The 22315-nt window shown below is 44.3% G+C and overlaps 1 protein-coding gene across 1 annotated transcript in view; it reads right to left on the bottom strand.

Annotated features, from left to right (window-relative positions):
• The window catches only part of fhip1aa (FHF complex subunit HOOK interacting protein 1Aa), a 197060-nt gene that overhangs the window by 70088 nt on the left and 104657 nt on the right, over positions 1-22315 (bottom strand). Inside the window, exons 2-3 of the mRNA XM_055646739.1 lie at positions 9287-9517; positions 1785-2408 (exon numbers count right to left, since the gene is read on the bottom strand). Of these exons, the coding sequence (XP_055502714.1) occupies positions 1785-2408; positions 9287-9388 (726 nt within the window). The 5' untranslated portion in view covers positions 9389-9517. The remainder of the gene's footprint in view (positions 1-1784; positions 2409-9286; positions 9518-22315) is intronic.

Raw genomic sequence — 22315 nt, 5'->3', positions numbered from 1 at the left:
TCTCACATTGGCACTACTATTTCTAACAAAGGTAATGTACAAGACATATAGTGCTGGAGCAACTCAGCCAGGTCAGGTCAGGTCAGGCAGCATCTCTGCAGAACACAGATAGGACTAACATCTGCAGTTCCTTTCCTATTGTAGATTTATTATTATAAGCTCCGTCTACTACTACACCATTCATATTATCGCAAGCCGTCATGTGCTGCCAGTCAGTACTGCTGCACAATAGGAGTAACCTGCTGTAGTGTGTTGTTTAAGTTACTCAATAAATGCTGTTATACCAGATCTTGTGAGTATGTGGAATTTATTCAACTCTGCTTGGCACTAACGCATGCCAGAACTTAGGACTGGTAACTTTTGGGTCTGCTGTCCATCAAATATCTGCACAGCCTGTGCCCCAACAACTATTTCAACCACAGGTTTGTTCACCTCTTGCCGTCCACAAACAACTCCAACTGAAACACGATACCTAAAAGAGATTAATTTTGAGAAATCCAGAAAACCACTTAAAGCTCTCACCAGTGGCCAAGTCCTTCGCCTTCAAACCAACAAGGGCGATGGCCGTGTGGGTTTCATCCACAGTCCCGCCAAACAGCCGCACTCATACCCGGTGAGTGCAGATGGGGTTATCTACAGACGCAACGGTAAAACATCTCCTCCCCGTGAAGGAACCACGTCCTGCTGTCTCGTATCCTGATGCGACGCGTCCGATCAACCCATCTATTGACGGACTTTCTCTTCCCGGACACCCTGCAGCTGCAGACACACCCCTGGTTGTGTCTCCAACTCCCTCACCACCACGCTCAGTGGCCCCGCTCGCCTGCCTCGTCGTGTTTGTCCCCCTAGTCACCAGCGCTCCCGCCAGCACGGGACCCCGGCAATCTCGCCGGTGAAGGGAGGCGATGCGGATCTGTACCGCGCGCGGGACGGGTTTGTAGGCCGCCCCTTAAATACGGGGACTTTGTTTGAACCATCTGTACTTCCCTGTATGCGCTATTAGCGTTTTGGTTCCATTATTTATCAGTCAGCACCTAGTAACGAGCTTATACATATATATCCCTTTATTGTAGATGTGTTTCACTTCTTATTCTTGCAAGGAAAGGTGTAGATCGGTTATTTTACTTACTAATCAATGTAGTGATTTATTAATATAAGCTCCGCCAACTACCACACCATTCATAATATCGCAAGCCGACATGTGCTGCCAGTCAGTACTGCTGCACAGTAGGAGTAACATGCTGTAGTGTGATGTATACGTTACTCTATAAATACTGTTGTACCAGATCTGTGAGTATGTGTGATTTACTCAACACCTCTCCATGTTCTCCATAGATGCTGCCTGACCCACTAGAGTTACTCCGGCACTTTGTGTCTTTTTTGAGAACCAGCATCTGCAGTTCTTTGTTTCTACCATATAATACAGACAGAATGAGAGAGAGTGTATGCCGAACTTAAACATATATATATTGTTGTCAATGCCTACTATGTTCTGTTGTGCTGAAGCAAAGCAAGAATGTCATTGTCCTATCAGGGACACATGCCAATAAACTCACTTGAACTTATTCTCAAACCATTCACAAGATGCCTCTATATATCAGATTAAAATGTGGTATTCCTTAAGAACACCACTTTTAGAAATGTGTTCTTCAAGTGGATCTGCCATGGATGAATAAATTGACCCGAGTTCTTTATGAAATAACAGTGATTTTTCAGGCCCAAATGTCAAATTTCCCATATCATAAGATGCCATAATTACCTATGCTGAATGCTGAAAATCTTACCGGACAAAAATATGTGCTGTCCACAATGTGCCTCGCCACGGCCCGCTCTGCTGAGATAGACATGATAAACAGCAATGCATCTCGAGCTTGTTGGCCCACTCCTCCTTCCCGGTGAATGAAAGGAATCAGGAGTGAGAAAATGAGGAAGTTGGTTGCTCCCTGATCTTCACTGGTATGGAAAAAGAGTTCCAGGATGGAAGGATCCTTGGCCAGGATGGAACATAACTGGTTAAGCAATAGAACCAGTTCCGTCTCCACAACAGGAGTGCCAGTTCCAGAACATGCACTCAGCATCATCATTAAAGGCTTTAGAATTGGCTTGTGGTGCAGTAATGGCTGGTGGCATTGGGTAACCAACATCTCATACATTTTGATTTGCTCGATTTTCATTTCGTCTGTAAACTCCCTTCGCAGACTCCACAGGAAAAGTTTCTCCATCACGTTTTCTGTCACGACAAACTCCAGGATGGGACCCATGGCAGCATCCACAGCTCGCTCCTCAATAAGCAGAAAGATCATGTGCTCAACATAATTCTGGACTGCACTTGCTTCATCAGAAGGAATAACGCCATGTCTTGCATTAGAGTTCTTCACTGGGTCGTGCCTTTCTAGGATCTTTATCACCTGAACAGGGAAAGGTTTGTTGCAATTAGTCAAATTTAATAAAAAGGATATCCTTAGGTTTTCAATAATTACATCTTTGTTTGATTAGCAGCGTGTTGCTTCAAATTAGCAGACTTACTATCCCAAGAAGAATGAAAATTACCAAAATCACACATCACCAAAATCACAAATCTTATAACCTATTGTTTAAGAAGGAACTGCAGATGCTGGAAAATCGAAGGTAGACAAAAGTACTGGAGAAACTCAGCGGGTGCAGCAGCATCTATGGAGCGAAGGAAATAGGCAACGTTTCGGGCCGAAACCCTTCTTCAGACCCTTATAACCTATTTTGGAATGTGGACATGATAGGAATTCAGGCAAATTTATTATAGAATTGTAAGAATTTCATTGTTCTATCTGGGACATACAGGTACGACAATAAAACACTCTTGGCTCTTGACTAGTGCATGGGAAATAACTATATAAGGAGATGTGTCAAGGCAATGTCCAATATTTCTTTCTCCCATGGGCTACAAAAACATTGGATGGTAAGCTGAAGCCCCTTGGCCTTTCCATTCATCCTCTGTTATATTGGCAGCATGGTGGTGCAGCACCTGGTTCTGCTAGGTTAAATGACCACTGGCAAATTTTATTTTAGTAGTTTAATGGCAAAACAAAATAAAAATGAGCTGATGAGGCATAAATTGCAGGGGTGAGAGGGCAAAGGAATTGTTCGTTTAACACACCAGTAAATAAATAAGCATGATGAACCACCAGGACATCCATGGAGTTTAATACATTTGTTTTGTCACTGGGGTTAGATAATAGACAGTAATAATAATAATACATTTTATTTATGGGCGCCTTTCAAAAGTCTCAAGGACACCTTACAAAAATTTAGCAGGTAGAGGAAAAACATGTAAGGGGAATGAAATAAATAGTAGAGACATGACTAGTACACAAAGTAAAGACAGAATTCAATACAAAACACAGTATGAGGCAATTAATGCAAAGATGAAAAGGGAGGGGCACGTGGGGCTAAGGATAGGCAGAGGTGAAGAGATGGTCTTGAGGCGGGACTGGAAGATGGTGAGGGACACGGAATTGCGGATCAGTTGGGGGAGGGAGTTCCAGAGCCTGGGAGCTGCCCTGGAGAAGCTCTGTCCCCAAAACTGCGGAGGTTGGACTTGTGGATGGAGAGGAGACCGGCTGATGCGGATCTGAGGGACCGTGAGGGTTGGTAGGGGGAGAGGAGGTCAGTGAGATATGGGGGGAGGGCAGATGGTGGAGGGCTTTGTAGGTGAGGATCAGGATTTTGTAGGTGATCTGGTGGGAGATGGGAAGCCAGTGAAGTTGTTTGAGGACTGGAGTGATGTGATAGTACACAATAGACAGTAGACAATAGGTGCAGGAGTAGGTCATTTGGCCCTTCGAACCAGCACTGCCATTCATGGCTGATCATCTCCAATCAGTACCCCGTTCCTGCCTTTTCCCCATATCCCCTGATTCCGCTATTTTTAAGAGCCCTGTCTAGCTCTCTCTTGAAAGCATCCAGAGAACCAGGTAAGTGAAGGAAAGAAGTGGCCCTTAATGCACATATTACAGCAGTTATTACTCGGTGAATTGGGAGTGGCTGCCTTTGATGTTGGGAGGAAATGTTGCATTCTTCACCTCCGCCCCGCTTTTGAAAATGGAAAAGGACTGAAATAGATTAATAATTGGAATAACATCCATTCATAAACAGGGTAATGGCTGCATTAATATAAAAGGAGTTTGAAGTGAACAGGTTAAACCAGTACATTACCATAAGGACAAACTCCCAGGTAGTCAGTGTCACTCATTAAAGGATTAACTAAATGACAGCCCACGCCCAAAGTATATGGGTTTGGTGCTTTTCGCCAGATGCTGGGAGTTGACTTGTGGAATGGAATTTCCTTAAAGACACTTCAGTTGCATTGAAACATATGCTCATGTGGAATAAGTACATCCCGCTTTTAATTCCAGAACAAACAAGGGACGTATTTATAACACAAACTGAAAATACTGGAAAAATTCAGCAGATCAATTGAGAGAAAAATAAATAATTCATGTGTGGGTATTGTTCATCAGTAAGAACTTCTAGCCATAATAAAGGAATTTGAGGTCGTTGCTGCTGAGTCTACTGAGTACATCTGTATTCTATGATCCTGATTCTTAATTTCAAGACCACTTTTAAAATAAGCAATGATACAGCAGGAATTATTATGTGAAGCAAAAACACAGGGGGAACTCAGTGAGTCAGGCAGCATATATACAGGGAAATGGACAGATAACATTTTGTGTTGGGATACTTATTCAGTCTGAAGAAAGCTCCTGACCAAAATGTCTGTTCATTTCCCTCCACAGCAGTTTGGGGTTTTTTTTGCTTCAGATTCCAGCATGTACAGTCTCTTGTGCCCTAATTGCATATTCTGAAGGTCCACACCTTGCAATTTAGTTTTTTTTAAACGCATTTCTGGCATCCAGAACAAGCCCAAACCAGTAATCCAGAGAGAGACACGTTCATCTGGTACAACAGGTTCCTATTCTATTTTAAATGTATATGTGTGGGGGCCTCCCGTGGGGGAAATTTTTAATCTCTTCCCTGCATGGAGACCCGACCTTTTCCCTGTCGGAGCTCCGTTGCCGTTGGGGCCTAGCGCCGTGGAGCGGCCTCCACCGGAACGACCTGGAGGCTCAAGTCACGGAGCCTGTGGAGCTGGGGAGCTGCTGTGGAGCCGCGGAGCCTGCTGTGGAGCTTGCTGAGGAGCTGCTGCAGACTTACCTGCGTGGAGCTGGCCGGCTTCGGGGCGTGGAGAGCGGTGGTGGCGCGTTGATGCGGCCCGGCTCCGGTGGATGGTGACACCGGGAGCTCGCGGATCCCCGGGGGGAGGCTGCTTTTGTGGGGGCATACTTCTCCCGCCCGTTGCGGGGTTGAGAGTGACTCTGGAGGGGGGCACAACGCCCGTCTGGCCTTAATTTGCCGCCACTAGCGCCCGCCGGGGGCTTTTGCTCAACTTCGGGAGGGAAATGGAGTGCAGGGGAGAGACAAGAACTTTGCCTTCCATCACAGTGAGGAGGAGAGCCACTGTGATGGATGTTTATGTGAATAGTGTTGGTGTGTGTTTTGGTTCTTTTATTGTATGGCTGCAGAAACTACATTTCGTTTGAACCTCATGTGAGGTTCAAATGACAAATAAAGGTATTGTATTGTATTCACAATTACAATGACAAGCAATGTATTTAGGAGTAGCACTCAAAAAAAAGTTTATTTTACTCAAAACCCAAGGAAAAACAAAAAGTGTAAATTGTGATGTGGTAACTGGGTCAAATTAAATATCTATGAAATTAATGTGTTTAAGAGGGAACTGCAGATGCTGGAAAATCGAAGGTGGACAAAAGTGCAAGAAGGGTTCTGAAGAAAGGCCTATTTCCTTCGCTCCATAGATGCTGCCCCACCCCGCTGAGTTTCTCCAGCACTTTTGTCTACCTATGAAATTAATATCACCATTTACACAAAACGTCTAATATTTCAATAATTTAGGGTGTGGCTGACTAAAAGCAAAACCTAAATTAACACATAATTGTAATGTCATTAGTACTGGGTTTGGCACAGCAGATTCATTTTTAGTGAGTGGTGACTGTGTGAAATGGTAAAACACACCAACATGAATGGTGAAGAAATAATGTATAAACTGAGGAAAGCCGTCTTCAAACTTGTCAAATTTTCGACGTCAAATTAATTTGTCTTTGAATGTGAGCCCTTCTGTTTCCCAAAAGATGGTTCACAAAATCAGCTTTGTCATTGGAAAGTCAGTGAAGAAAACAGCAGATTTGTTGGCAATGCCTTGACATTTCTGTGGCAGTGATGTGAAGAAAATGAAACATAGTAAAATGAACACTGCAGCAATTGATTTCCAGAACAAAAACACCTTGCATTTATATAACTCCTTTAAAATGTCCCAACACACGACACAGTGGCAATACACGCTAGAATTTAGAAGATTGAGGGGGGATCTTATATAAACTTACGAAATCCTTAAGGGGTTGGACAGCAGCTAGATGCAGGAAGATTGTTCCCGATGTTGGGGAAGTCCAGAACAAGGGGTCACAGTTTAAGGATAAGAGGGAAGTCTTTTAGGACCAAGATGAGGAAAACATTTTTTACACAGAGAGTGGTGAATCTGTGGAATTCTCTGCCACAGAATGTAGTTGAGGCCAGTTCATTAGCTATATTTAAGAGGGAGTTAGATGTGGCCCTTGTGGCTAAAGGGATCAGGGGGTATGGAGAGAAGGCAGGGATGGAATACCGAGTTGGATGATCAGCCATGATCATATTGAATGGCGGTGCAGGCTCGAAGAGCCGAATGGCCTACTCCTGCACCTATTTTCTATCTTTCTATGTTTCTATGTAATAGTAAACAACATTTACTAGTCACATAAAATAATATTAATATAAGGGACTTTATCAAAGGGTTTTTTTTATGGATACCTTCACGCAGGAAAGAGACATAGAGGTACCAATGAACTTTTGGAGAGTATTTCATGACTTAGGAAGTTGAAGGTACAATTGTCAGTAGCAGAATTATTAAGTTTGGGGATGAACAAATTGCTACTTAAATGGGCACAGATATTTCAGATTTGAAAAGATTGGTCACAGAGAAAAACTGGGAAGATTGTGGAAGAAGACAGTTTAATATCTTCAATAAAAATAGGGATTTCATTCATTTTAATATTAAAAAATGATAATGAACATTATCAAGAGGTCCTTCTGCAGTTGTACAGAGCCCTAGTGAGACCACACCTAGAGTATCGTGTACAGTTTTGGTCCCCTAATTTGAGGAAGGACATTCTTGCTATTGAGGGAGTGCAGCGTAGGTTTATAAGGTTAATTCCCAAGATGGCGGGACTGTCATATGCTGAGAGAATGGGGCAGCTGGGCTTGTACACTCTGGAGTTTAGAAGGATGGGAGGAGATCTCATTGAAACATATAAGATTGTTAATGGCTTGGGCACCCTAGAGGCAGGAAACATGTTCCCGATGTTGGGGGAGTCCAGAACCAGGGGCTACAATTTAAGAATAAGGAATAAGAATTTAGAACGGAGAGGAGGAAACACTTTTTCTCACAGAGTGGTGAGTCTGTGGAATTCTCTGCCTCAGAGGGCGGTGAAGGCAGGTTCTCTGGATGCTTTCAAGAGAGAGCTAGATAGGGCTCTTAGGGCATTTTTCCTTCCATTATTTATTATGTAAAAGAATATGTGTGTTATGATTGTGTTTATAGTTTGTTTGGTTGTTTGGTTGTTTGGCTTTTGCACAAAAGTCCGCGAGCATTGCCACTTTTCATTTCACTGCACATCTCGTATGTGTATGTGACAAATAAACTTGACTTGACTTGACTAAAAAATAGCGGAGTCAGGGGATATTTGGGAGAAGGCAGGAACGGGATACTGATTGGGGATGATCAGCTATGATCACATTGAATGGCGGTGCTGGCTCGAAGGGCCATATGGCCTACTCCTGCACCTGTTGTCCATTGTCTATTGTCATAACAATAAAGATGGCCTTGAGGAGGAGTATATAACAGAAGAAGTGCTGTGCCAGGAGACATTAACCCTTCAACCCTGAAATATTAGAGAAGTGGTTCAAAATACCAGTGGCTAAAGAAACCACTGGTATTTTGGAACAGTTGAAATCAAAATCTGTAAGCTTACTCATCACAAGGAGAAATGGTGTTCCCAAACATTTGTTGGGCTTTACTAAATCAACATCAGAAACTAACTGGGCAGGAGCAGTGGATGGATAATTAAATGGCAGGTTCAGGACCTTGGACAATTGAATGATCCTTCTAGATGGCTAAATGGAGCACAGTATATATGGTTGATGATGGCAACATGCTCCAGGTGGTAAAACAGCAGAGGATAATCCATTGAACATGGTGGAGAGGAAGTTGTACAGAAGAAAATCCACACTATGGTTCTGGGAAGGGAGGGAAAAAAGATGAGCAGGAAATGGATCAAACTCATTGGAGGGCACTGACAACCCTAATGGGGCAGTTGCTGTGGTTGAATGGAAAGGAAGACTTTGGAAGTGCTGTGCTCAGGAGATATTAACAATGAAAATATGGCAGAGGTGAGGAAACCAACGGAATGGAATATTCCCACAGGTACAGCCTGACCTGCCAAATGTTCCCAAAATGTTCTGTTTTTGCTTCAGATTTCCAGCATCTGCAGTTTTTATTTTTATTTTCAAGAATTGTCATATTTGTGCGTTTCTATTAGCAATGAGAGAGTACTCAGTAGAGACTGGATGTTTAAAATTATAAAAGTAATGACCTGGAGATGGTTAAAGTGACAGAATGCATCGTACGAGTTGTGGATGTTGATGGGAAAAGGTTGTATAAAGGAGAGAGTAATGTTTGACACGTGGCTTGAAGACCCGGTGGCGCTGCGGTAGAGTTGCTGCCTTAAAATGGCAGAGAACCGGGTTTGATCCCGACTATGGCAGGTCTGAATGGAGTTGGTACCTTCTCCCCATGACCTGCGTGGGTTTTCTCCAGGTGCTTCGGTTTCCTCCCACACTCTAAAGAAGTACAGGTTTGTAAGTTAATTGACTTGGTAAAATTGTAAATTGTCCCTAGTGTGTGTAGGATAGTGTTAGTGTGTGGGGGTCGCTGGTCGGCTCGGACACAGTGGGCTGGAGGGCCTGTTTCCGCGCTCTATCGCTAAACTAAACTAAACTAAACCTAAACCCAACTCCGCAGGCTGCTTCCAACACATTCTACAAGCAGGACTATTCTCGTATCTTAATCTGCCCTTTCCCATAGTTTTAATAACAGATAGAAGAAACAAGCTGCGGTTGATTTGGCGTTAGACAGACTCACCTGAGCCCAATGGTTTTTAAACACAATGGTGCAGGTTTCCGAGTCCACTTCTGAGAGACTCGGGACCTGTCGACTCCCCTTGCTCAGGGCAGCTGAAGCCATGTTCTTCAGCAGATCTGCTCAGACCATGCCGGAAAAATGCCAGCTCAACATATGTCGCCCTTTTCTGCTATCCTGCTGTTCCGACTAACATGCTGTACCAAATCTGTCTAGTTTAAGATTTGTAATGACCTGAAAAAGAATAAACATAAATGCATATTAGTTAGTCCACTAATTTGTACTGTAGTCTGTTTTGTTGTGCTATTCTTAGAACAAATGTAAAGCACTTTGGCCAACGAGAGTTGTTTTTTAAATGTGCTATATAAATAAATGTGACTTGACTTGACTAATTGAACAAAAGCGCAAATATTTTAGACAGAAGTCCACAATCAAGTCCTTTTGCCATCATGTTTTCTCTTAACCATTTAAACATTTTCTACTTTAGAATTTTACATATTGAAGCAAAACTTTGAGGAGAATATATTCTTTCTGATGTGACTGGTGCATCATTATCAAATGATTCACCAGTCACATCAGAAATAATATTTTTGCTTCAGCCTTTATACCATCCCACTCTATTTATTGCCTCGTTGCCCTGAACCAGTCCTAAATTAATAACACTGGTCAATTTGGTTCACTCGTAGAAGATTACACGAGTAGGTTCACATTGATTGGTTTGGGTAAAAATTCTGATCAAATTTCACCTCAGCCAGATGGCAGATTCCACATATCATTTCCCCTATTTCCACACACCGAGGCCAATATCATTCATTACTCAAATAAAAAGAGCAAGGTTTTCAAAACAATTGGGGTGCCCTTAGGTAGCACCGTACACATGCAGATAGTGGTTGATTGTGGTCACAGTGTGAATGATGCCACTGAGCTAGATGACATTGTGAGGGTGATGCATTGGTCTTTTTCTTTGAACCCGAAACTGAATATGCCCAAACAAAATAGAAATGAACATTTGTAATGTCCAAAAATGATGGAAAGAATTGGCACCCAATTCACTAGATGTTTTCAAGAGAGAGTTAGATTTAGCTCTTAGGGCTAATGGAATCAGGGAAATATGGGGAAGAAGCTGGCCCGGGGCACTGATTTTAGCCTGATCAGCCATGATCATGCAGAGCTCCAGCTGGTGCTGGCGTCGACAGCCCGGAATGGCCTACTCCTGCACCTATTTTCTATGTTTTCAGGAAAAAGGTGAAAGTACTGATGGCCTTAGAACAATTCCATGCTCACTTAGCAGAAGTACTAGGGGCCGGCATGGACTTACCATCACCCCTTTAGGGGAGCTGTAAATACCGCCAGCCTGACAGTCTACGGTGCTTCATGCGGCGGGGACTTTAAATCTCGGTACCGCCCGCCTGCGGCTACAACATTAAAGCTCTCGGTCTCTGGTGAAGCAGAGTCCGATCCTGGACTGACTCTGGACTCTGGTCCTGTCCACGGGGGGGAAATGGAGGAGGACTGGCCAAATTGTGTGCCTTCCACCACAGTGATGAATGCTGTGGTGGATGTTTATGTTACATTCTTATTGTGGTTGTGTGTTCTTTATTATTGTACCGCTGCTGACAACCCAAAATTCCACCGACCCTGGTTGTGTGGTAATAAATTCTATCTATATGGGGAAGAAGCAGGAATGGGGTACTGAATTTAGATGATCAGCCATGATCATATTGAATGGCGGTGCTGGCTCGAAGGGCCGAATGGCCTACTCCTGCACCTATTTTCTATGTTTCCATTAAAAAGGTGAAAGTAGATGCCTTAGAACAATTCCATGCTCACTTAGCAGAAGTACTAGAAAATAATTATATACATTTTTTAATATCTGTAAATATCCATTTGCTGACAGAAATATACCAACCATCATCAACTCTCCTTGTGCATCTTCAGGTATATGCTCTCAGGTCTCTGACGAAGCAACGTCACAAAGAGCAACTTCACAATTTGCAAGACGGTAGTGGCGTTTACACAAGCCTGAATTTCCAGCTTTGCTGTGAAAAAGTGCAGCTTGCACTTGCCCTGCTCTCAATAGAGTCACAGAGTGATCTAGTGTGGAAACAGGCTGGTCCTTGATTGACTTAATATGTCTGGGCAAGAGCCTCTGTGTGTGCATCTACCCAATCTATTCCTTGATCGATTAGGACAGGGGGATTTGGACAAGGGTATTTCCACTAGGGGGCGCCCTCAGCAATGGCAGCCTCGCCAACAGTCTGTCTGTCGAGCATTCTTTTTTTTAATTTTGATCCTAGCTACAAAGTACAGATGTATACAGCAATTCGTTTTTCCCCCGGGGTCGGGGGAGCATGGGTCGAATAATCTCCACCCAACCATAGTTACCCTGGAGATGCAACTAAATTAAAGTGGCTCTTTCTTCCCAATAGCCCTTTCTGGCTTAAGCCCTCCCTTCAGCACCGGCCAGTGCTCGAAACTGACTTTGGAATATTTGGAGGACCAAGAGTTACCATCGGACCAAGAACCCTTGCCATCCATCGACCTGTCAACCGCGGTCAATGGATTTCAATTAGGATGGAGTGTAGTCCCTGCCTCAACTGGAGTCTTCTTGATACATGTTTTGGTCTCCAAATCTGAGGAAGTACATTATTGCCATATAGGGAGTGCAGAGACGGTTCATCAGCTTGATTCCTGGGATGTCTGGGCTGTCTTATGAAGAAAGACTGGATCCTTGATTGACTTATTTTGGGCAAGAGCCTCTGTGTATAGACCCAATCTATTTCTTGATCGATTAGGACAGGGGGAGATTGGACAAGGGTTGCTTTCCACTAGGGGGCGCCCTCAGCAATGGCAGCCTCGCCAACAGTCTGTCTGTCTTCTCGTCTTTTTTGTTATTTTGAGTGTGTTTTAAAAGTATGTGTTAATGTTCTCCGGTTTGTTTTATGTGGGGGTCGGGGGAGGGGGGTCGGGGGAAACTTTTTTCAATCTCTTATCGTGCTGGAGATACGATTGTTTTACCGGATCGTATCTCCGGTCACTCTGCGGCCGAACATCATGGAGCTGGCGGCCTTGCTCGAGACTGACTTTGAGCCCCACCGTGGAGTTGCGGGACTTACCATCGGAGCCTGCGATCCCTTGCCTGGGATCGACGCTCCAACCGCGGCCAATGGATTTCAACATCGAGGAGCTCGCAGTCCCGGGTAGAGACTAATGTCGGGAAGCTCCAAGTCACACGAGGTTCGACCAGCCCCGACCTGGGGGTCGACCGCCCAGCGCGGGGGAGCTGAGATCCCCCCCGATGCGGGAGCTTGATCGCCCCAACACGGAGGGCTCAACCGCCGGCTGCGGGAGCCAAGATCGCCACGACAACGGACGGTTCGAGTGCCCCGCCCGCGGGAGAACAAAGCAGGGAAGATGATTGGACTTTTTTTGCCTTCCATCACAGTGAGGAGTGTGGGGGAGTCACTGTGGTGGATGTTCATTTAAAAATTATTTGGGTGTCTTGTTGCTCTCTATTGGCATGGCTGTATGGCAAATCAAATTCCTCGCATGTTGCAAAATCCTTGGCTCATAAATTACTATTATGATTATGATTATGAAGGCTTTGTGGCAAAGTTTGTGGATGATACTAAAATAGATGGAGGGGTAGGTGGTATACAGAAGGTCTTGGACAGGTTGGGAGAGTGGGCAGAGATGTGGCAAATAGAATATAGTGTAGCAAAGTGTGGAGTCATGCATTTGGAGATAGATCAGCCATGAATGAATGGCAGGGTAGACTTGATGGGCCGAATGACCTAATTCTACTCCTATTCCTTATGGCCTCTCATAGAAACATAGAAAATAGGTGCGGCAGTAGGCCATTCGGCCCTTCGAGCCTGCACCGCCAATCAATATGATCATGGCTGATCATCCAACTGAGTATCGTGTACCTGCCTTCTCTCCATACCCCCTGATCCCTTTAGCCACAAGGGCCACATCTAACTCCCTCTTAATTATAGCCAATGAACTGGCCTCAACTACCTTCTGTGGCAGAGAGTTCCAGAGATTCACCACTCTGTGTGAAAAAAGTTTTTCTCATCTCGGTCCTAAAGGATTTCCCCTTTATCCTTAAACTGTGGCCCCTTGTTCTGGACTTCCCCAACATCGGGAACAATCTTCCTGCATCTAGCCTGTCCAACCCCCTAAGAATTTTGAAAGTTTCTATAAGATCCCCCCTCAATCTTCTAAATTCTAGCGAGTACAAGCCGAGTCATGATCTTATACACTTCTACAAGATCACACCTCATCCTCTTGCACTCCAAGGAATAAAGTCCCAGCCTGCTCAACCTCTCCCTATAGCTCATACCCTCGCCAACATCTTAGGCAACTGCAACATGACCTCCTAACTTCTCCATTCAATACTCTGGCTGATGAAGGCTAATGTGTTAAAAGCCTTTTTGACCACCCGACCTACCTGCGACCACCTTCAGGGAACCATGCGCCCAACAATGCTGAGATAATATCAAACGCTCAGCAGATGACTCGAGGTTACAAATCCAATTCACTCCATTTCTCCTGAAATCTCCATGTCACAGCACTGAAAACCACCAGCCAAGAAATACTAACCATTAAGGGCATGTCCCACTTACGTGATTTTTTCAGAGACTTGCCGGCACCCGTCATATTCACAGCAGGCCGGCGAAAATTTTCAACATGTTGAATATCCAGCGGCGACCAGAAAAAGGTAGGACTCTTTGAGCGACTACTCATGACCAAACAGGCGTCACCCCGCGACATGTCCTTTAGGTGGCTTTAACCCACAACCCTTAGAGCAGGTGGGAAGTTAATTTAGAAATTCCCAAACCCAAACCTTACCCACCCTCCCTCTGGTTATAACTGTGATGAGGCAGCACTTGGTCTAACAACGTGTTGTCAAGAGGGGGATATTTTATTTTGATTAGCTGTTGCAGCATCAATGTGAGTCACCTTGGGAGTCAAAGGGAGCAACCAGGTAGTACGTATGATTGGATTAATTGTCCCTGCAGCACTGCTTTTGGCCAGGTAACATGTCCACACTTTCAATACTCCAAGGGTGGCAGAGAACAACTTGAGAATAGATGCTTCCTTACGTTTGCAGTTCAATCCCATCCAAATCCCATTCCCATCTGCTCCTTTGACCCAATGTGACTTTCTTCCATCCTCCCACCATTAGAGATTGTTCAACTTTTTTTTTGTTGTCCACTTGGCTGTTTCTGTCCTTCAGGGAGAAGCGAAGAATCACGTCAAAGTATCTCATGAGCTCCAAGGAAAATAGGAACAATAGTGGAGGTCAGGATCCCGTGTGGATCTTGGCAACACCCTCAGTCAACTGTAAGAAACCATCTGAATGTGGTTTTGGACACAGCAGGCAAGAATTACAAACATTCTCAGTGTTAACTCTGCCTTCTGCTGCCCTCCCTGATGCACATGACCACCTCAGAGAGGCACTGCGCCAAATCTACTCCAATACTCATGGCCATGCCATAAAAAAATCCAGTTTGGGAAATTCACAGCTGGTGGGTGAGTATCCGAAGCTCCCGATGGTTTATGAATCTCTCCAGCAAGTAGGAAAACCAGAAAATCTGGATACAAAATTTAAAGCTCTAAATTGCTGTATGGAGAGTCAGGGAGCAATAGACAAGACAATAGTTGAGGAGTGAAGATATAACAGTGTCGACCCGAAATATCACCCATTCCAGAGATGCTGCCTGTCCCGCTGAGTTACTCCAGCATTTTGTGTCTATCTTCATATTACATTGACATCTCAGCCACCAGCTCTCCTTCTTAACATTCGCCACATTGCTGCCGATAAAGAATACTTGCCAGGCTTGAGCACGAAATCTAATAACAAAAGGCTCATTAATCACACGTGTAACACTTTGGCGAGTTCCAAAGTTGTGAAATGTGCAACAAAAATGCAATCCTCTTTTCTTTCAACGAGTGCATAATATTCATTGATTTAAGTGCGTGCTTCTTTAACAGATTCAATATTTCAGTTAATAGTCAAGGGCGTTTCATAAGTGTCCATTGTTATAAAAGACCGACAACAAGGTCCCTTTTAGATCAATAAATATTATTCATCTTAAGGTACACGTGTAGAGCCACTGGAACACGATTTTCACAATTATCGCCAGTGATATTTATGTTGTGTTTCTTAAGAGGATTTTATATGCGCAAAGAGAGTACTACAACACAACAAAAAGTAAATCTGCTGCATGATTCATTGCAAAAAATCTATAATGCGTTTGGCTATCCACGTAACCAAGAACAATGACAAACAAATAGTATGAGGAACACAAAAATGCTGGAGAAACTCAGCGGGTGCAGCAGCATCTATGGAGCGAAGGAGATAGGCAACGTTTCGTCCCGAAACGTTGCCTATCTCCTTCGCTCCATAGATGCTGCTGCACCCGCTGAGTTTCTCCAGCATTTTTGTGTACCTTCGATTTTCCAGCATCTGCAGTTTCTTCTTAAAACAAATAGTATATATCAATACGTTATTAATTAATGGAATTCACAGTTTATTATTGCTTATTTATTTTACAAAGCCACAAATAGATGAAATGCATAACAGATAATAACCTCCTTTTAAGTTTAATACCAACAGCTCGCTCTATTTCTTTAGTTTTTCACTTAGTTAATTGCTTTTCTTTGGACTTACAAATATTAATGGGTTAATTGTATAGCAAATGATAAATCACAATCATGTAAGCAAGGAAGGTTTCCAGCTCAGTGGCTCACAATTGTATTGCACTCCAGGCTGATCAATTAAAACATCCAATATATAACGATAACATGCAAACAGTTTACGAAAGCACCTGCTTGTCAAAACAATTGCACCTTGTTAAAACCAGCAAAGTATTCACATGACAGTCAAAGTCCAAGATATGCAGGGGATATATTCCTGATAAAAAGCAGTGTTGAATCTGAGTCACACGAGCAGAAAATCAGTGGAGAATAAAACAGGGGGGAAAGCGATCTGGCACCAAGACCTGGTAACTTTAATGATGAACTAGACCAAGCGCAGACCCGCTGGGTCTGTTCCTCCAACGTGCGGTTGCGGGAGGTGGGGGGGGATTGAAAGTGCGATGACAGCGTCGGCTTGAATCAAGAGCAGGTGGCGGTGCCGCGAGCGCAAGGGCATTGTGACGTCCGCAGCTGCTGATTTAAAGAAAACAGTAAGTTTTGTGAAGGATTTTATTGAAAATGCGTATAGAAAAATGACCACATTTAATGAGGAGTGGATATGCAAATGTAAAAGTAAAATCGCTAGCGAGATGGTAAAAATCCTGGCGTTTTTGCGTCTGGTTTTCGCGGAGTAACGAATCAAAGTCAAAATGCCGTACACCCACACACACACATACACACACAGTTTTAAAAGTATATAGATAAATGGGTGTTTGAATACAGAACATTGGGATTAACAGTCCCATGAAAACCTTTCTTCACAACAGTGGCAAATGGTTACTGAGTCACGGAAAAATCTCCGGATGGGGGGGGGGGGGGGGGGGGGGGCTGCTCAGTGGAGGAAAGCAAATGGGGATCAGAAGTTTCCATTCCACCTGACAGGAGGTGATGAACAAGGCCATTGCATCACATCAGCAATGGCCAACCCTTAACCATGCCAATCCAACCATGCAACACAAGTCCCACATCAAAACCCTGAAAGGGCTGATCTCTCACTCCAGACAACCTAACACCATGTGGAGAGGACGTGGAGAGGATGTTTCCATTAGTGGGAGCGTCAAGGACTAGAGGTTATAGCCCTCAGAATTAAAGGACGTTCTTTTAAGAAGATGAGGCAAAATTTATTTAGTCAGAGGGTGGTGAATCTGTGGAATCCATTGCCTGGAGGCTGTGGAGGCAAAGTTAGTGGATATGTTTAAGGCAGAGATAGATCGATAGATAGATTCTCGATTGGTACAGGTGTCAGAGGTTATGGGGAGAAGACAGGAGAATGGGGTTGGGAGGGAGAGATAGATCAGCCATGAATGAATGATGGAGTAGACTTGATGGGCCGAATGGCCTAATTCTGCTCCTATTCATTATGACTTATGACTTAACAACAGCCTTTAGTTGTAGCCCATGCACAGCAAGCCTGTGGGGCTGGGCCATTGCTACAGGAATGTCAGCAGAGGGCTGGGTTAGTGCCATTGTCCTGGCACAACAGTGGGAAGGGCAGGTGTTTAAGACCATGTAAAGAAGATGCAGGGTTGGATTGGAACACTGGTTACATTAGACGTGCATCAGTGCAACTCAAAACCATGCAACTGAGGTTTCTGCCGGTATCTATTCCCCAAACTGCACAGTGCCTGACTCTAATACGACTTTATTTTTAGACATACTCAGGGGTATTTAAGCTTAACATTGTAGATGCAGTGTGACTTCCTTATGCTTAAGGATTGCTGGTAACTGACAGGGGCAGGACATTCTGTGAGCAGGTGAGCTATGAATGAAATGGCTCAAAACAGTAATGATCTGTCATTAACCATCAGTTAACATATCGCATCCTTTTTCTTCCAACACAAACATACAGGAACAGTTCCACAACAACCTGAATGTAAATCATTAGGCAGATTTCAAATACAGTTAACTCAATGCTTATCTGTTCCCTCAAATGGACACCTGAGATCCCAAGGACCTAATTTGAAGAGAGGCAGGGAGAATATTTCCCTGGTGAAAATCGAACTGCTGAACCAGAAAATATGAAATAATCACAGAAAATGCTGAAAACACCGAGTAAAAGAGGCAGCACCTGTGGAAAAAAAGAGTTAACCTTTCATATAACAACCCTAAGTCAGAAATTTGGAAAAGCAGTCTGAAGAAGGGTCCTGACCCGGAACGTCACCTATTATTTTTCTTCTGAGATGCTGCTTGACCCGCTTAGTTACTCCAGCATTTTTCGTCTATCCAAGACAGAAAACAAGTTTGTTTTAAGCAGCAGAGGGGATTGGGGAGAGGGGGGGGGGGGGGGGGGGGGGGAAATGTTGACTTTGCATCTCCCACTGGCACAGCTGGATCGGCTGGCAATCCCAACACGTCTGCATTTTGGAGATTGACATTGTTTTATTTGTGTTCTTTTCCCAACTCTCCCATTAACCCATCAAAAAGCAAACTTCACCTATAGCTCATTCTTAGAGTAACCATGACATCGCCCGATCAGAGTCCTTTCCAACCCCACCCCTCTCCCACACCCTCTGCAACTTCACCTACTTGTTTTCTTTCCGTCGCAGATCTTCCACCAGATACATTACCTCATCTCCGTTCCAAGCCACTTAGGACGGAGATGAGGAGAAACGTTTTCACACAGAGGGCTGTGGATCTGTCAACCTCAGAAGGCAGTGGATTACAAATATGTCGGAAATACTACATCTTGGGGAAATGAGACTTGCTCTAGCAAGAAAACAAGAGCAACTCTTCAGAATATGGTCACCTTTCATTGATTTGTTACAGGTGTAATATGGTGCAACACAACCCAGGAAAATAATATTTTAGAATTAGATGGGTGTGAATCGTCAGGAATTAGACGCATTCCCTTTCCTTCTTGCTTAGCCTTGACTTTTTTAGATTCCTTACTTATTTTCATTTTCTTTTCTTAAGGCCCCCCTTTTCTGTGGGGCTTTTTTTCCCTTCTTTTCTTTCCACAATTTCAAGCACGCAGTCAACTTAAACCATTATCATTCACTTAACGCCAACTACTGCGGACTACACTCCACTACTATCCTCACTCTTTGCTCCTTTCTCTTTTTCTATTATAGGTTAAAGTTTGAAGGAAAAAAAATAAGTTGTACAAGAAATGTAATATGATGCATATTATGATTAAGGTGTATGTACATCACTTCTAATAAAATATATATTTTTTTTTAAAAGGCAGTGGAGGCCAATACTCTGGATGCTTTCAAGAGAGAGTTTGATAGATCACTTAAAGATAGCTGAGTCAGGGGATATGGGGAGAAGGCAGGAACGGGGTACTGAATGTGAATGATCGGCCATGATCATAGTGAATCGAAGGACCGAATGGCCTACTCCCACCCCTATTGTCTATTAACTCTCTCTTTTACAAAACTGCTGCCTGATCTGCCAAGTATCATCAAGTATGCATCAAGTATGCAGATGATACAACGGTGATTGGCCTCATCAGCAACAACGATGAGCTGGCCTACAGGGAGGAGGTCCAGCACTTAGCTGCATGGTGCGCTGACAACAACCTGGCCCTTAACTCCAAGAAGACCAAGGAGCTCATTGTAGACTTCAGGAAGTCCAGAGGCGGCACGCACACCCCCATCCACATTAACGGGACGGAGGTGGAATGTGTTTCTAGCTTCAGGTTCCTGGGAGTCAACATCTCCGATGACCTCTCTTGGACCCACAATACCTCTACTCTGATCAAGAAGGCTCATCAGCGTCTCTTCTTCCTGAGGAGACTGAAGAAGGTTCATCTGTCTCCTCAGATCCTGGTGAACTTCTACCGCTGCACCATCGAGAGCATCCTTACCAACTGCATCACAGTATGGTATGGGAACTGCTCTGTCTCCGACCGGAAGGCATTGCAGAGGGTGGTGAAAATTGCCCAACGCATCACCGGTTCCACGCTCCCCTCCATTGAGTCTGTCCAAAGCATGCACTGTCTGCGGAGGGCGCTCAGCATCGCCAAGGACTGCTCTCACCCCAACCATGGACTGTTTACCCTCCTACCATCCGGGAGGTGCTACATGTCTCTCCGTTGCCGAACCAGCAGGTCGAGGAACAGCTTCTTTCCGGCGGCTGTCACTCTACTAAACAACGTACCTCGGTGACTGCCAATCACCCCCCCCCCCCCCCCCCCCCCCCCCCGGACACTTACACTTATTTTTTTTTATCAAGAGTCAAGAGAGTCAAGAGTCAATTTAATTGTCATTTGGACCCCTAGAGGTCCAAACGAAATGCCGTTTCTGCAGCCATACATTACACACAAATAGACCCAGACACAACATAATTACATTTTACATAAACATCCATCACATAGCTGTGATGGAAGGCCAAAAAAAACTTATCTCTCCACTGCACTCTCCCCCCCCCCGATGGTCAGAGTCAAAGTCAAAGCCCCCGGCTGGCGATGGCGATTGTCCCGCGGCCATTGAAGCCACGCCGGGTGGTGCGAGGTCGCACACCGGGTCTTGGTGTTGGAGCCCCCGGTGTGCGCTCGTAAAGTCCCGCGGCCGTTCCAGCCGCGCGGGGCAATGGTGTTAGGCCCCGCTCCAGGAGCTCTTCGACCCCGCAACTCGGGTGGGAGAATTCGCCGTTGCAGGAGCCCCGAAAAGCGGTCTCTCTCCAGGGATCCGCGGGCTCCTGGCGCCGCTGTCCGCAGACCCGCAGCAGCAGCCTCCGACTCAGCAGCAGCAGCAGCAGCAGCAGCGGCAGCGGCAACGCTCCTCCACCGCTCCAACCGCTCCGGACTCGGCCAGCCCCGCGACGGCGACGGTGAGTAGCACCAGAGTCCCCGGCTTCTTCCTGTTGGAGGCCGCTCCTCGTTGCGGCCTCAACGACAATGGAAACCCGACGAGAAAAAGGTCGGGTCTCCAGTGCAGGGAGAGATTTATTATTTTTTTATTCAAATCGTTTGCTATGTCGCTCTTCAAGGGAGATGCTAAATGCATTTCGTTGTCTCTGTACTGTACACTGACAATGACAATTAAAATTGAATCTGAATCTGAAGTGTTTCCAGCAATTGATGTTGGTGTCCTGCCAATTTATTCTTCAAGTGAGGTCAATTAAACAAAAATCATTCATTTATTCATGCTACTGTGTACAAAGTTTACTGTGCAAATCTGTCAGTGCAATGCCCAAAACGTTGGCATTGTGTAGACAAAATCTGAATGAACCAATTTTATACCAGTTTCTGCGGGAATTGTTCCATAATGACGTGAACTTTTTCAAAGCATTTTTTTTTCCAACAGCAACGTTGATATACTGCCAAGATTCAATTCTGATGATATTTTCAACCAAAAAAGGACACAAAGTGCAGGAGTAACTCAGCGGGTCAGGCAGTATCTCTGGAGAACATGGATTGATGATGTTTCAGGTCTGCTCAGGTCATGTCGGTTCCTGAAGTGCTCTCAGAGCCAATATCAACGCCGCCATTACACTGAGAAAACTTCACCCTAGGATTATGCTGATGTATGCCACATTGGATTGGATTGGATTCCAATTTTATTGTCATTGCACTTTTCAGTGCAACAAAATGGTTTAGCCTGCAGTCATAACATAGAATAAATAACAAAACAAACACTCAACACAGTTTAAAGTCCCAAAGTCATTGTCTCTTCCCTCCTTGCTCTCCCTCTGCGCTGAGGCCTCTGATGCATTTCGTTGTCTCTGTACTGTACACTGACAATGACAATTAAATTGAATCTGAATCTGAATCTGATCTGATGGTGTGACCCCGCCATATTCCACTTTAGTGCTCAAAGCTGCATTGCAGAAGTGAAATAAAAAACTCCACCTTTGGATTTTTGATAACACTGTATTTGTGCAATTATACCCAAATGTCATTACATTTGCCTGCATTCCTCTGCTCCTCAAAAACCTGTGCATGTTCCTCAGTGGTCGCATTGAAAAACAAATGCTGCCAATGAGAAGATCGTAAAATTACATCCTTTTATCCTTTACCCCCCGTAATTTGTGATGAGACTTTGATGTAAACTTGCATTTGTTTGTTGCAGGAGCAATATTAATCTATTTTGTTTCTAACTAATATCTTGGCAAGATAATGGTGAACAAACAGAAAAACAAATACCGAGAACTATATTCTGCATCTGTATCTCGCACTTTGCTCGATCACAGTCTGGTCTCGACCCGAAACGTCACCCATTCCTTCTCTCCAGAGATGCTGCCTGTCCCGCTGAGTTACTCCTGCATTTTGTTTCTATCTTCGATTTAAACCAGCATTTGCAGTTCCTTCCTACACATTTTGCTCTATCTATTGTACGTGTTCGATTTGATTATATTTATGTATAGTATTATCTGATCTGATTA

The sequence above is a fragment of the Leucoraja erinacea genome, chromosome 1 (assembly GCF_028641065.1).
Source record: "Leucoraja erinacea ecotype New England chromosome 1, Leri_hhj_1, whole genome shotgun sequence".
In the NCBI taxonomy this organism is placed as follows: domain Eukaryota; kingdom Metazoa; phylum Chordata; class Chondrichthyes; order Rajiformes; family Rajidae; genus Leucoraja; species Leucoraja erinaceus.
The sequence above is the reverse complement of the archived record's forward strand: the minus strand, read 5'-3'. Positions and strand labels throughout refer to the sequence as shown.